Genomic DNA, 15,668 nt, shown 5'->3' with positions numbered 1-15,668 from the left:
GACCCTGTTCACAGCGCCAAATGTAACACCCGGGACTTTAAGAATCTATAGTAGTAATGGAGGCAAGTCAAGTGTACATCATATACTCCTTTAATTTGTATCATATGGACAGGGAAAACAGTGACATAGCATCTCTTCCTTGCAGTAAGTTTGCAGGGAACTGGCGTCAACAAGCGCCTCCCGAGCCCGAACCCACCAGCCCAGCCCGAGTTCTGTGTGCAACGGCTCGGCTTCCCCGCACGCTGCCGAGTCCCGGCAGTGTTTACAAACTCAGGAAGCTGCCATATTGACATGACGCTCCCCCTTTATTAGCGTCATGAACCTACTGGCTCCCGTAATACAGGGAGTAACCGCGCCCAGGCTATTCAGCAAAAATGCCCGGACTACGTGCGTCTTTTTACCGTTACATCCCCGAGGGTATGTTACATTGAGCTCCCAAAATCCCCAATTAGCATACACAGAAGAAGTGTGCACTACACACCCCTTCTGCATTCCTTTTTTTTTTTTTTTTTTGCTAGACTTCATTACATATACAAATTTAATCTTGCTCTTCGTGCTCTTATATGCACTGTAAAAAATCGCCCAGTCTTCTTAATGAAAAGATTAAGTGTAGCTGTTGCAAGTGCTCCTAAACCATGTATTCCACGTCCTCTTGTCATCACTGAATCATCTTTGATAGTGAGGAAAGATGGAGCTATTTGATCTAACTTGTGGGTTCATTATCTTGTATAACGAGGGTAAGTGTGCGTCTACATGAAGCAAAACTGCCGGACTTGAGGGCCCTGAGACGGCAAACAATTCCATAACTTGGCTGATATTTCAGAAAGTTATGTCATAGAGGGAATATGTGGTAATCATTTGTGTAATTTGACAAAAGTTAACTATTTTACCGTACTTTTTTCTTGTAATGTATTGCGGTACTGCTTGCGAGTTATGCGATTTGTATGAAAGTCACGTTAAAAAAAAGTATTTGTACTGAATGTTCACATATGCTTTCTCATTAGGACTTAGAAACCAGTTAAATCTGACAACTAGATCATGTAGCCCAAGACTTCAAGCAGTCAATACACTGCACATAGAGTGTACTGTACAATGCATAGTGGACAAATGTTTTCATTTTTAAATTATAATGTTTGCTTCAAGAAAGCTGATATTGGTCACAAAGGTACCATTAAAATAGTCTGTCAGTAATTTGCTCAGCTCATTGATTACAATTCAACACTCAAACCATTTAAAAACTCAACCATTTTTATGTTCTAGCTAAAATACAGTTAGCTAAAAATTAAATGCTCTGTTTCTGCTTTAAGAAACAATTGTGCATTTATATTTAGTATTATGATGAACATCGTTCTTTTTTTAAATACTGGACTAAACATTGAGCATGCAAGGATTTTAAACCTTAATTCCACAGTTGATGTACGGTGCCATTAACCGCCGTAACTTTTAGAGTTTACATGGGCCAGATTCTTGTTGCAGCATTTTTAGACCATATTTACTCAATTCTACCATAGCATGGTTTGTGTTTTAGCTTCTAGCATCCTTTGCAGGTCCCTGTTTATGAGATCCACATTTGTTTCATGATGTTGTAGGACAGGCAGCTGGCATACACTTCCCTCTAAAATAATGCATCAAGGTCTTGCTTTTAAATTTAGCTCTCGTCTCCCCTCAATTTGATTAGAAGTTTGCTCAATCCGTCAGGCTTAGTTATAAGCTTTTCAGTAATGACCTGCTTAATCCTCCTACAGGAGATAAAACGTACAAGCGCATTACCTTCAAAGCAGTTTACTCACTACTCTTCTGCCTCTAAACAAAGCTTTGCAGTTGAACGTTAATGAAGTTAGCATGTTGGTCTGTTGTGTTCCTTTGTTAGCTTTAAAGTGATGCAGGGCGACTTGACTTATTTGCAGGCCTAAAGTAATGTCAAGGTTTTGGTCCCAAGTGCGTGTTTTATGGTTTCATGATGACCGAATGGTTCAAGCTGCAGAAAATTGTCATTGTGTTATTTGTAAGTCAATTAACAATTAATTATTTTAAATATTTTTTTTTATAAGCATTCTCTGGCTCCAGTTAAATTTGTGATGATTTGCTGTTTTTTGCATTGTACTGATTTGACCAAAACAATTAATAGACTTATCCCGAAGATATTCTGAAGATTAATTTTTAATGAAAATAATACGATATAGTTGCTGCTTTGTTTTCACTAGATTTTGTGACTCTTACCAACATTATTAAAATTGACCTCAATAGCAAATCTAGTGGCAGCCATTAGCAGCTGATTAGCATCTCTCTCTCTCTCTCTCTCTCTCTCTCTCTCTCTCTCTCTCTCTCTCTCTCTCTCTCTCTCTCTCTCTCTCTCTCTCTCTCTCTCTCTCTCTCTCTCTCTCTCTCTCTCTCTCTCTCTCTCTCTCTCTCTCTCTCTCTCTCTCTCTCTCTCTCTCTCTCTCTCTCTCTCTCTCTCTCTCTCTCTGTGTGTGTGCTCGCTGTAGACACAGTGGCAAAGCCTAAACAGGTAAATACAGATCTTGCACGAGAGTATACAATTAATTTTGAAATAGTTAACTTGTTATATTTATTGGGTGAACTTAAGCAACAGACTGATCCTGATAACCTTGCTCTCTAACTAATGTGTGCAATCTTGACCGTCTTCATTACACAATGAAGTGAAAGAGATTTACATTTTCTATAAAGGTTCAGTTGCGTCTTGAATGTACTTTTACTGTTAAGGACTCGATAGCGTACCTTACATCAGTGCCAACTCTGATTTGTATAACTCAATCTTGTAGTTTAAGAACCTTTTATGAAACATATTTGAAGTGTTTTTCTTTGGTTTATGATCCATGTGTTGTAAACATGTGTTAAACCATGCTATTGAGGGAGTGATAACATATTATAAGACAGGTTGATCTATATCGTTCACTTACACTTTCCATTAAAAAAAGTATAATTGTAGAATGTGAGTGTTGCGCTAGGTTGAAATACTACTTTTTTTTTTGCCTTAAATTCACCCCGATGACTCCACGGTATTAGATCCACAACACACACACACACACACACACACACACACACACACACACACACACACACACACACACACACACACACACACACACACACACACACACACACACACACACACACACACACACACACACACACACACACACACACACACACACAGAGACTTGCACACACAGACACTATCCCACCTCCACAGGAGCTAACATGCCTCACAGCTTCAGCATAAGCTGATAATTTACAGGCAGTCTTAAACCCCTACCTTACTTCACCCGTGGAGGGGAGCAGTGAAAATGTCATGAGTTTAGTTAGGGCTACAACACCTGCCCCTCATGCATGCACCAGCCTTCTGCTCCAATAGCTCCCCAAGGGTAGCTCACAAGCACTCAGCTTTTATTGCTATGATGACTGCTTGTGATTTTTACGCCAGAAGAAAAGCCCCTCCATTCACTGATCCCTATACTCACTGCAGCAACAATGTTGACATGTTGTAAATGTTGTGCATTCTGGACTGGGCAGGTATTTTTTTTGGCATTTTTATGCTTTATTGATAGTGTAGAGACAGAGTTGAAATGGGGCAGAGAGGAGAGTGACATGCAGAGAACGACCGCGGGCTGGAATCGAACCCGGGTCCGCTGCTGGCCGGGGCTCATGGGGGGGGGACGCCCTACCAACTGAGCTAAGGGCGCCCCCAGAAGCAGCTATTTTTACAACAGCATTTTTTTCTCACTCTTACCAAATACATTAGATACCTGCTAGATATTTCCCAGGCTTGTTACAGGGGGATTTGGGGGATACAAACTCTCAAAGATTTGCATACGTTAAAAAAACTATTCTAGGTTGTATTCTATCTCTGGCAGAATTGATAATCATAGTTTTAAGCCAAGGGATCACTTGCCGCATTTGAGAAAGCAAGCATCAGGGCACCTAGAGATCCCTCATATGTCTATCAAAGCTCAAAGGCAAATGCTCACAATCAAAGTTTAAAGCCTTTCAAGATCAGCAGTAGCAGCATAACAGCTGTGTATTCCAACCCTGGGACCTCAGGAACCCAGCCTGTGAAGTTGTCCTGTCAGTCATTTCAGCCGATGTTTGCTCAAGCAGCTTCAGTTTAGAGCTGTCAGCAATATCATGCAGGATTTGTCAGTCGGACCATTTTAGCTTTTACAACGTTAGATATGTCTAAGCGTCCTTGTTAGTATACTATAAGTGGACCGTCATATTAAGTCGTGGAATTAAATTAAATGGAATTAATGGAATGTTAATTATATTAGATATCTGATTGCCTATTTTACTATTTGACAATTATGTTGCTAATTCTTTGTTTTGGTCCATCAAATATAAAAAACATTGAAAAATGTGAATTTTAGTTTATCTGTCGGATTAAACAAATACAAGTGGCAAATGCTCATTTTGGGAAACATCTGGAACCAGTAAATGTTTAGAATTTCTAGCAACAATGACTCAAATTGTTCTCAGTTATCAAAAACTTTTCTTTTGGTTGACCAGTTGTTTATTTATCCATTGTTTAAGCTAGGGATGCACCGATCCACTATTTTTAGTTCCGATCCGATTCCGATATCTGGGTTTTGGATATCGGCCGATACCGATACTGTCCGATACGATATCATAATTGTTATACATTTTTTTGTTGGTGGTGATGTTATGTATAAGGCTAGGAAGGCTTAAGCAATTCTAATTTAAAAGAGCAAGAAATATACACAAATGCATATAGGTTTATCTTAAAGGCAGAATTATAGTCATACAAAAAAAAATCCTTTTCAATGATCACTTCTGCCCCACTAGAATATGTGGTGGTCTGTTTGTCTGAACAGTCTTCCTCTCTCTGGCTGTATTTTACATAGTGGAATTTGTCACAGTGCAGAAGCCTCTCCACTTCCTTGACTTGGATTAGCTTTGGTTAGCTCACTGGCTAACAAACTGATACGTACTGTATGTCAAATTAGAAAGTGGTGTCCTCTCTCCCTCCACCGAATGTCGGCGCATGCTCACACGTAGGGCTGCAACTAACGATTATTTTGATAATCGATTAATCTGTCGATTATTTTCTCGATTAATCGATTATTAATCGATATGTTTTGGGCCGTAAAATGTCAGAAAATGGTGAAAAATGGTGATACATTTTCCAAAGCCCATGTTGACGTCCTCAAATGTATTATTATGTCCAAAACACACAGATATTTCAGTTAACTGTCATAATAGAATTGAAGAAACCATAAAATATTCACATTTGGAAGCTGAAATCAGAGAATTTGGACATTTTTTATTAAAAAAATACTCGAAACGATTAATCGATTATCAAAATAGTTGGCGATTATTTTAGTAATCGATTAATAATCGATTCGTCGATTAATCGTTGCAGCTCTACTCACACGGCTCGTTCGCTCTTTCATAGTACATTTTTTTTTTAATATTGGAGCTGTCAGTCCGATATCCGATACGCAGATTTCGGCCATATCGGACCCGATACTGGATCGGATCGGCCCCATCCCTAGTTTAAGCCCTAAATACTACTTACCAAATAGCTCAAATATATAGGTACATTTGGGCATTTTCCATTAATAACATTAGGTAAGGTTACTTCGAAATAAAGTAGTGTCTTGACATTGACATAGCACCATGTGCAGCCTGTAAATGTGTGACAAACTTGCATGGATTACTATGAGAAAATATGCTTTACTTGTCCCTCTCTAATTAGCAACTCTGTGAATCCCAGGCTGTTAATCTTGTGGTGACTGGAGGTGGATTTATTTTCAATATAGGTATTAAAAATGTAATTGGACCCCACATCCTACTATAGACTGCTTTCTACACATTCTTTGTTATTTAAGAGACACTCTTGAGATAGTAACAGTTCTCCACATTTTATAATGAGACAGAAAGAATGTCAAAGAGCCCTGATAATGTGAAGTGTATTCAGTACTGTCCATACAGTATAGTTCTATTAAGTCAACATAAGGGAAACACAGAAACGTTGACAATGTAAGGGTATTATATTTTTACAGAACATCACAACTGCTGTAGTCATCAGATTCATTATTGGGAATACTTAGCAAAATATTGACCCCAGACATTCTGTACAGTAAAATCATTACAGTGTTTGAATTTATTTGGCTGATATTGGTGTATTTCCTTACAAAAATTACAGGACCTGTGGTATGTGAAACAGTTAGTGGAATATAGCTGTTTGGCTGCACCAGAGAAACTGGTTTTTGTCTTGATCGTTTAGGTGTTCACAAAGAATTATGTCATCCAATACAAATGTTAAGCCGCTGCTTGCTATTTTCAGACACTTTTCAATTTCCTGAGGCGGGACACTGAGAGCATGTAAAGTGAAAAGCTGATTTTGTTTTCCAGTGTCATTTTCCTTAATCTGTTAAGCATTTAGGGACAGGATTCAGATTGTCTTTCGCTTTCTGTCCACTTTCATTTGTCTTTTTTTATTTATATTTTTTTGGTGTAGGTTTCCTTCCAAACTGTTGTTACCACAGCGATTATATCTGACTTGAGCTGCATGACCAGTTGATTACACAAAGGTCAATCCAAATCTCAAATAAGTCCTCGTACCTAAAAGGTGAAATAAAAATTATGCTTATGACTCTTTCAAAGCTTTTTCTGATCGTCCACCTCTGGTCAGTCATGTGTGTGTCATGCCATCACAACAATCTTTTTTTTAATGTTAGTAAGTGGTTGGTTTCACCATCTTGCACTGGTTTTGGACACAAAATGAATGGGCTTATTTGTTCCGTCGGATTCAGTTGAGACGGAGTGTGATATGACCTGAATCGGAACATTCACTGGTTCATATCCATAAACAAACAGTGTCTTGTAATTTGCTTCCCAGTGACATTAACTCCTCTTCCAGTGTGCTTACTGTTGTGGCAGGCTGGGACTCTCTCCATGCTGCAGTGCTTAAGCCCATGTCTATCCACCTTGAGCCTGAGCTCAACACCAGCGACGAATCACTATAAAAAGAGCCAATTATTTATAGTTCCCTGACAGGACCGGCCCTACTTATCTTTCAGGGTGCAGTCCCCAGGCCTTCTGCCTTGAATTTTCAGCATTGTCAGAGCTCCCGTCGGCCCAATCCTTCATCACTGACATTTCTCTAAATATCAGTGATAGTTTTTATATGTGGCTGGCAATAATTTATCAGGCGCAGAGATGCATCGAAGCTCTTTTTCCACCACTGACTGGAAGACATGAGCAAAAGGTTTTAGAGCTACTTATAAGAAATACAATTTTCATACATCTTTGAAACATCACACTATACATATATATATTATAAATATACATATATATACAGTATCTCACAAAAGTGAGTACACCCCTAACATTTCTTCAAATATTTCATTATATCTTTCCATGCGACAACACTGAATAAATGACACTTTGATACATTGTCAAGTAGTCAGTGTACAGCTTGTATAACAGTGTAAATTTACTGTCCCCTCAAAATAACTCGACACACAGCCATTAATGTCTAAACTGCTGGCAACAAAAGTGAGTACACACCTAAGAAAAAATGTCCAAATTGGGCCCAAAGTGTCAATATTTTGTTTTGCCATCATTATTTTCTAGCACTGCCTTAACCCTCTTGGGCATGTAGTTCCCTAGAGCTTCACAGGTTGCAACTGGAACCCTCTTCTACCCATTCATGACGACATCAAGGAGCTGGTGGATATTAGAGTCCTTGCGCTCCTCCATCTCCCGTTTTAGGATGCCCCAAAGATGCTCAATAGGGTTTAAGACTGGAGACATGCTTGGCCAGTCCATAAACTTTACCCTCAGCTTCTTTAGCAAGCCAGTGGTCGTTCGGAGGGGTGTTTGGGGTCGTTATCATGTTGCAGTACTGCCCTGCAGCCCAGTTTATGAAGGGAGGGGATCATGCTCTGCTTCAGTATGTCACAGTACATGTTAGAATTCAATGAACTGTAGATCCCCAGTGCTGGCAGCACTCATGCAGCCCCAGACCATGACACTCCAACCACCATGCTTGACTCTAGGCAAGACACACTTGTCTTTGTACTCCTCACCTGGTTGCCGCTCCACACTCTTAACACCATCTGAACCAAATAAATGTATTTTGGTCTCATCAGACCACAGGACATGGTTGCAGTAATCCATGTCCGTAGTCTGTTTGTCTTCAGCAAACTTTTTGTGGGGTTTCTTGTGCATCATCTTTAGAATAGGCTTCCTTCTGGGATGACAGCCATGCAGACCAGTATGATGCAGAGTGCGGCGTATGGTCTGAGCACTGACAGGTTGACCCCCCACCCCTTCAAGCCCTTCAGCAATGCTGGCAGCACTCATACGTCTATTTTCCAAAGCCAACCTCTGTGTACGACGCTGACCATGTGCACTCAACCTTCGTAAACTGGGCCGCAGGGTGGTATTGCAACATGATAACGACCCCAAACACACCTCCAAGACGACCAGTGGCTTGCTAAAAAAGCTGAGGGTAAAGGTTATGGCCTGGCCAAGCATGTCTCCAGACCTAAACCCTATTGAGCATCTTTGGGGCATCCTCAAACAGAAGGTGGAGGAGCGCAAGGTCTTTAATATCCACCAGCTCTGTGATGCTGTCATAAATGGGTGGAAGAGGGTTCCAGTTGCAACCTGTGAAGCTCTAGTGAACTACATGCCCAAGAGGGTTAAGGCAGTGTTGGAAAATAATGGTGGCCACACAAAATATTTACACTTTGGGCCCAATTTGTAAAAAATTTCCAAGGGGTGTACTCACTTTTGTTGCCAGCAGTTTAGACATTAATGGCTGTGTGTCGAGTTATTTTGAGGGGACAGTAAATTTACACTGTTATACAAGCTGTGCACTGACTACTTTACATTGTATTAAAGTGTCATTTATTCAGTGTTGTCCCATGGAAAGATATAAAGAAAAATGTGAAGAAATGTGAGGGGTGTACTCACTTTTGTGAGATACTGTATATATATACATTTGATCTGAGTGGACACATCTCATCCCCTCTATGACACAGGCCGAGTCTAAATTAAGTTATTTGGCTTTGACAGGTTTACCCCGTAGCCTTAATTTAGAAATATCAAATTCTCTACAACTTGCACATCATTAACATTTGCTTGTTGAAGCAGTTTGGAATTCCACTTTCTTATGTCTCAGCAATCAACCAAGACAATTACTTTGTTCAATAAGCTGCAGGCACTATGATTTGACTGCAACACTGTAGCATATTGCTATTGCCCAATGAATGCACATTATTGAGATGACCTTTGGCAGTGGCTAGTTTATGCTGAGATATTGAAAGGAACGTATGGAGTAAGGATTTTCATCCTCCTCATTCCCCTGAGGACCTAACTATGTAGTCACTGTGATTAAAAATCCTATGGTCAATAAGCTGTTAGTTTATATTAGTGTGGAGGAGGAGACCTTGGTTATATGTCAATTATTAATTTCTGTTGGCTTGGGTGAAATGTGTGATTTGCTCTATGCATTGTTTGAGGTCCCAGAATAAACGTATGCGTGCAGTCTCTTATGTTGATCTGCTATTGAATATATTGCTCTGAGTGAATCAAGTCACTTAAATAACATATGTTGAAAGACCAAAGCTGCTGTACGGAGAAGTTTATAACGCATCCAGATAATTACCTACTTACTTACTTATTCATTGTATTTGTGTCATGCAGGCAAGTTGTGACCATGCGCTGCCTGGCTGCCCGGGTGAACTACAAGACCCTTATAGTCATCTGCGCCCTCTTCACTTTAATCACTGTGTTGCTATGGAACCGCTGCTCCAGTGACACCTCCCTGCACTTCCTGCCCCGTGCTGCCTTGGTGGCTCCCAGTCCCAGGGTTGGGGACGCCAGCATCAGCAGCCAACAGCACCCTCCACAACCCCCAGAGCCCCCGCCTGTGGTTGGCGTCGCGGGCGGGATCAAGTATGAGGAAATCGACTGCCTGATCAACGATGAATCCACCATCAAAGGCAGGCGAGAGGGCGGAGAGGTCTATCTGCCATTCAACTGGATGGAGAAGTACTTTGACGTGTACGGCAAAGTAGTGCAGTACGACGGCTACGATCGCTTCGAGTTCCAGCACAGTTATTCAAAGGTTTACGCCCAGCGGGAGCCTTACCACCCAGATGGAGTCTTCATGTCATTCGAGGGATACAACGTTGAGGTCCGCGACCGTGTCAAATGTATAAGTGGAGTGGAAGGTAAGACTTTTTTTTTCTAGTGGTATTAATCACAGAGATATATTGGGGCTCGCAGTTTGGGCTGCACAAGAATCTATTTATAACAAGTAAAAAAGGTAACACAATGTTGTGTATATATACATAGCCTATGTGTTTTTTTGTCAGTGAACTGGCATTTTTGCTTTACGGCCTCTGCACACATCCTACCTCTACTGCGTGTCTACCTCGCGTCTGACTTTTTGTCACTGACCGTGTAATCAACCTAGAGCGGGCACACATCCAACCTCAGACGCACTGCTGATGCGCGTCGGAGGCACGTCTGTAGCGACGCTCCCCTTTACCTCAGGAGGCTCGCCTATTTTTTTTTCTGAGAGCCGCGCGTCTCTCTCGGGTCTCTCTGCTTTAACTGATTGAGAAATACTCTGCTGAGAGTCATATTGACTTCATACCGGCAGCTTTCGCTGTTGTTTCACCATTTCCTGGTGTGTCCCTTTCAAAATAAAACTTCCAACAAGCGAAAATGTGACAAAAAAATAAAAAAAGGCAATGGGGCGCACGGATTACTGTCCAGACTCAATATTAGACTCAGTATAAATCATATGCATCATAAATGACAGGAAAGAACTTCATTTTTAATGGGAATTATCTATGAAAACTCTATGTAGAAAGATAGGGCTTTTAGAAGCAGCGCTGCAGCTGCAGCTGCTGAGACGTTCCATGTGTGTCCGAGAAAAGTCAGAGAGACGCAGCAGTAAGGTAAGGCGACGCGCTCCAGAGGTAGACGCAGGATGTGTGCAGAGGCCGTTATATTTGATACAAGAACACACGATATTAAACATGCAAATACACAGTCTGTTTACAGTATAAACAGGCAAAATATTTTAAACAAGTACATTTCTCATTACAGTTTGGATCGAATTTTCAACAGTATTTTAATGTTACCCAATGTAGGACACCTGGTTTCCACACTTACTGTGTTGCATACACCTCCAGCACAACGTATTATAAGTGTATGAAAACAATAAACATATAAAACACAGTACATGTATTTGATAATCAACTTTGATTGATTTGTAGGTGTTTAACCAACTCACGTCAATTACAAATATATGATTTATTAAATGAAGTTCTATTTCAGCTAAATCCCACCCTGTTCCTTCACACTTTTAGTCTGTCCTTAAAGTTGTTTTCTCTTCAAGGTTCCTAATTACCAGGCGGGATCGATAGCTCATTTAAAAAGGCTATTAGTTCAAACAACATTGTCTTCAATATATTTCTGCGCCCTACTGAATTTACAATAGATATTCATTATCCCTCTTTTGTATTAAAATAGCCACCAGTAAAACAACAAAAATTAAACACTATCATAATCACACAATGAAATCTAAATATAGTAGTTGTTATTAAGTCCTTCAAAAAGTAACCTTACAAATTCAGACATATCTGTGTAAAAAAATTATAATGACAGAGGTAGAAGAGATTTGTGATCTGCTCTGTCATTACTGAGACCGTAACATTCAAATCAGAAGCTTTGGTTTTGCTGTTAATGTCATACAATATGATGTATTCACTGGGGGGGGGGGGGGGTTCAGTTGCAGAGGGTAGCATGATTAATAATGATAGCCAGTGTCTGTAAGAGCAATTTGCCAGCAGTAAATACTGTAGGTATTTTTGCTGAGATGGATAGTGCAATTTCCCACCTTGGATTTCGGCATGACACAAATCTGCTTTTCAGTGTATCACACAAACAGAACAACACACAGTAGTTTTCTGTATGGTAAGTTGCAGAAAGCATTATTTGATTCTGGCTTACACTCATTTGAGCCTGATACTACATGTGGTTGAATTTCATTCAATTGTTTTATTTTTGAGTGCATGTTATTCTAGCTTTTAGCATAATTATGCTCCACTATGAGACATGTGTTGGAGGGAACATATAGTGTAAATGGGTCAGTCAGGAATTCAGACCAATCTGTTACCTCTGGGCTGAGCAGCGATCAGCAAAGTTATTCTCGATCTTTCATTTCCTGAAGACCGTTTCATTTAGTTAAAAACTAGAGGAAAGGCATTAGACACATGCTCATATCTTAAGCCCAAGGCCTCTTGCTTTTTAGCACTCGACATGCACTAGCCTACACACCTCTCTCCAATGAAAGCATATTTTTATAGGTGAAATTAGAGGTTCATTAATGAGTTTGTCACACTTGTGGTACCGCAGGGCTTAAGCAAGGTCATGGGACAATTTCTCTCCCAAAGCAACCTATACGAGGGTAAGTTACTTAACAGGACTTTCAGCAAATCTATTAATTAAATGTCATGATGGCCCTTTTACATTACTCTAGCTTCTGCCACAATCTGTGGGGATGTAACTTGTGTCAGGAATCAAATTGTAGCATTTGACACATACATAATGTACTGATATGTCAAGCTCCTGCTTGCTTCTTTAAACTCTGATATATTGGGAATGGGAATTAGTTGAAAGTATTTCAGATGATAAGTCTGAATTTCGGATGATAAGTCTGAAATTCTCAATCAGTCTTTGAATGCAAATGTATTCACTCAACAACATTGTTATTATTCCACAAATTCACACAAGCACGTTCATGTGCCGTTACTTGTCACAGCTTCTGTTGTGCTTTTGCTTTTATAGTAGAGGGCTAGTAATTGAGGTCTTAACTTTTTTTTGCTGCACCATGAGACAAAGAACAAAAGTTGAGAGTAATGAAGCTCCAGCAGCCAGGGCACTATCATTAGTGGAAGCAGTTAATTCTCTCTTGAACCACCGTCTTAAATCACAGTCTGCAGTCTTTATCTCCTATTCTCGTTATATCTAGAAAAAACATACAGAGTTCTAAAACATCTTATAACCTTTGAAGTGCTTTACTAAAACACTCATGCTCTCAATTTAGCTATCGGTGCGAATGCAAACATGACATTTGGTTACACTCTCTTAACCTGCACACTCAACCTGCTGACCAAGATGGATACAACACTTTCTCCTCTTGCCAGGTGAGGATTTCCTTCCCAGTTCTCATGTCTCATGCCAAACAACAAATCCTGGTTTGTACTGGCTCACAAGCCATGTGATTTGCATGTGATTATGCTGGTCCTATAGCTGGGTTAAAACCAGCTTTGAAAACCCTTGGGTCTTTCTATACATACAGATATTGTTAAACGGATATTTTCCTCCTCTGAAACAACTTTGTTTAACACAAAATATCTCTGTCTACTTGAGAATGCAAAAACAAGCATGCCAAGCCAGTAGGTGGTGATAAAGACTAAAGCTATGATCAAATACCAGAGAAGAACATTTAATAACAACTTCAGTGGGAGTGACGTAAAAACAATTGTACCTAACAATTTATTCATAGTTATTTGAAACAGATCTCTTCAACTTCATTTATTTAAAAGCTTTCTGGCACACACTACAAAAGGCTGTGGTGAAACCCAAATAGAAATGTGGTTCTTATATTGAGTTAAATTGTAAACCTTTAATCAGACCTAGCAGTGCTAACCAACTAAAAAACAAACTGGCAGTTCACTATTGTTGTTGTTTAGTTACGTGCGTGCTCATTGCACAAAGCAACAATGGGTTTTGCACGAATTTAGGTGATGTCAGAATTTCGACAAATGCCCGGGACAAAACATGGAGGTTTCAAAAATCTCAATTTTATTCACCCAAAACTCAGTTTCAGTAGATTCAAAAACTTACAGGAAAATAATAATTATATATCCCTATACATGTGGACAAAGCCTTAGAAACAGCCAGTGATGTATCCAGATACGTTTAATAAAGTTTATTTCTCCAAAGTGGTACACAGCTGGAATACCAAGCCATTAAAGCTGCATCACTATTAACCTATTTTGGCTGCTAAGAGGCAGAACCACTACACAACACCTCAAATAAAATGAATCCCAGATTAGATCATTGGTTTTTCAAGTTGATATTTATGGATAATGTGTTAGCAATCTATTTCTTATACATCCAGCAGACGTAGAGCAACATGAACATCCAATTGCACCATGCTTCTGACCACCTGACATTTCTCAGTCCAACAGATACAGGCCTTTGCTCTTTGGTCCTCAACAACTTCTTTAGCCTTTAGCTGTAACAACATGCTAAACTTTATCCATCAGTTTGCTTTGGTTCTTTGGGTTTGCAGTTTTCTAAATCAGGCGAACAGCTGCAAAGACCTAATGAGTTTAGTCGTAATTCCCAGTGGGTTCAGCACAACAACCCCCTCCACATGACATAATAGTCTTTTGGTTTATTGTTGATATTAAACATGTTGCTTAATGGAGTTTTAATTCTTTTGTTAACATTCATCTAGATGTCACAGTTTTGCTGACCTGGTAGAGGTCAAGTGATTAAAAGAGGAGGGGGAAAAACATTGCAAAACATTAAAATGATGTAGCACGTTTGTGGCCATATTAACATCAGTAGGCTTATAGAGTACACTGTAATTGGCACAAGTCTTAGTTATTCATATTTCTAGAAAAGTCCACTCTCTGGAGTCATGAAAATATGAGGAGGCTTAACGGTCAATTCCATATGGATTACTTAGTCTTCAGTGAGTATAGCACAGAGCTGCAGTGTGAGGATTCTGACAGTCATATGACTTATGTTGTCAAGGGAGATGCTGGTAGCAAGACAGGCATGAAGAAAAGTCTGACAAGGGATTGGAAAGCTCGTGTTGGGATGGATGAGTGTGTGAGTGGGTTTTGTGCTTTTTTATTAACATATTAATCGGATATTTAATTTCTCAATCGGGTATTGTTTGTGAGGACTTAACTATTTTAAATGTGGTTTGTGGCAATGGTCCATACTGTCGCCTTTAAGACCAACATTAAAATGATACATGTATTCATGTCCCATTAGTAATTAGAAATGGTAATTAAGCTGAAGGAAATCCATATTTCAGAAGCATAACTTAGTAATGAAAAATTAAAAGTTATCTGGTTCTGGGCCATTTATTCATGCAACACAAACGATGTCTAGGCATGCATGGATGAAACCATGTTATCTGGCCGGTGCAGATAAAAAAATGCACAACTTCAACTCTGCCTGGCCTGATACAAGAAAGAGTGCAGGGAGGAGCGACTGCTCAAGTCATCTGTCACATTGACATTTGAAAGGGAAAAAAATCTATAAAAACACATGAAAATCTTTGTGTATTGGAGTGAATCTATGTGGATGGGCTGTCCAGACACACGCTGCATTGGAAACGCTGCAGGGAGCAGTTGGAAAACGTGCAAGATCCTTTATTTGTGCTTGTCAGTGTGACTGCCACTGCAGTTGTATATTGAAGCAACGATTGTTTTTGTGCATTAAATTTGGTCTGTTTTGAAATAATACTCACAAAAATGGACACGCAGTCCTTTTAAAATAAAAGTGTATAGCTTATAAACCACTTTAGTAGAGAACTAGTAGAATACTGTTTGCCAGGTGTAGTAGAGTAAAAC

The 15,668-nt window shown here is 39.7% G+C and overlaps 1 protein-coding gene across 1 annotated transcript in view; it reads left to right on the top strand.

Moving 5' to 3' along the window:
* Positions 1 to 15,668, top strand: part of glceb (glucuronic acid epimerase b) — a 52,926-nt gene that overhangs the window by 25,449 nt on the left and 11,809 nt on the right. The window contains exon 3 of the mRNA XM_080025817.1: positions 9,697 to 10,226. Within this exon, the coding sequence (XP_079881943.1) occupies positions 9,710 to 10,226 (517 nt within the window). The 5' untranslated portion in view covers positions 9,697 to 9,709. The remainder of the gene's footprint in view (positions 1 to 9,696; positions 10,227 to 15,668) is intronic.

Source organism: Ammodytes marinus (genome assembly GCF_949987685.1).
Source record: "Ammodytes marinus genome assembly, chromosome: 1".
NCBI classification, from domain to species: Eukaryota; Metazoa; Chordata; class Actinopteri; order Uranoscopiformes; family Ammodytidae; genus Ammodytes; species Ammodytes marinus.
This window is presented reverse-complemented; position numbering and strand designations above follow the sequence as displayed.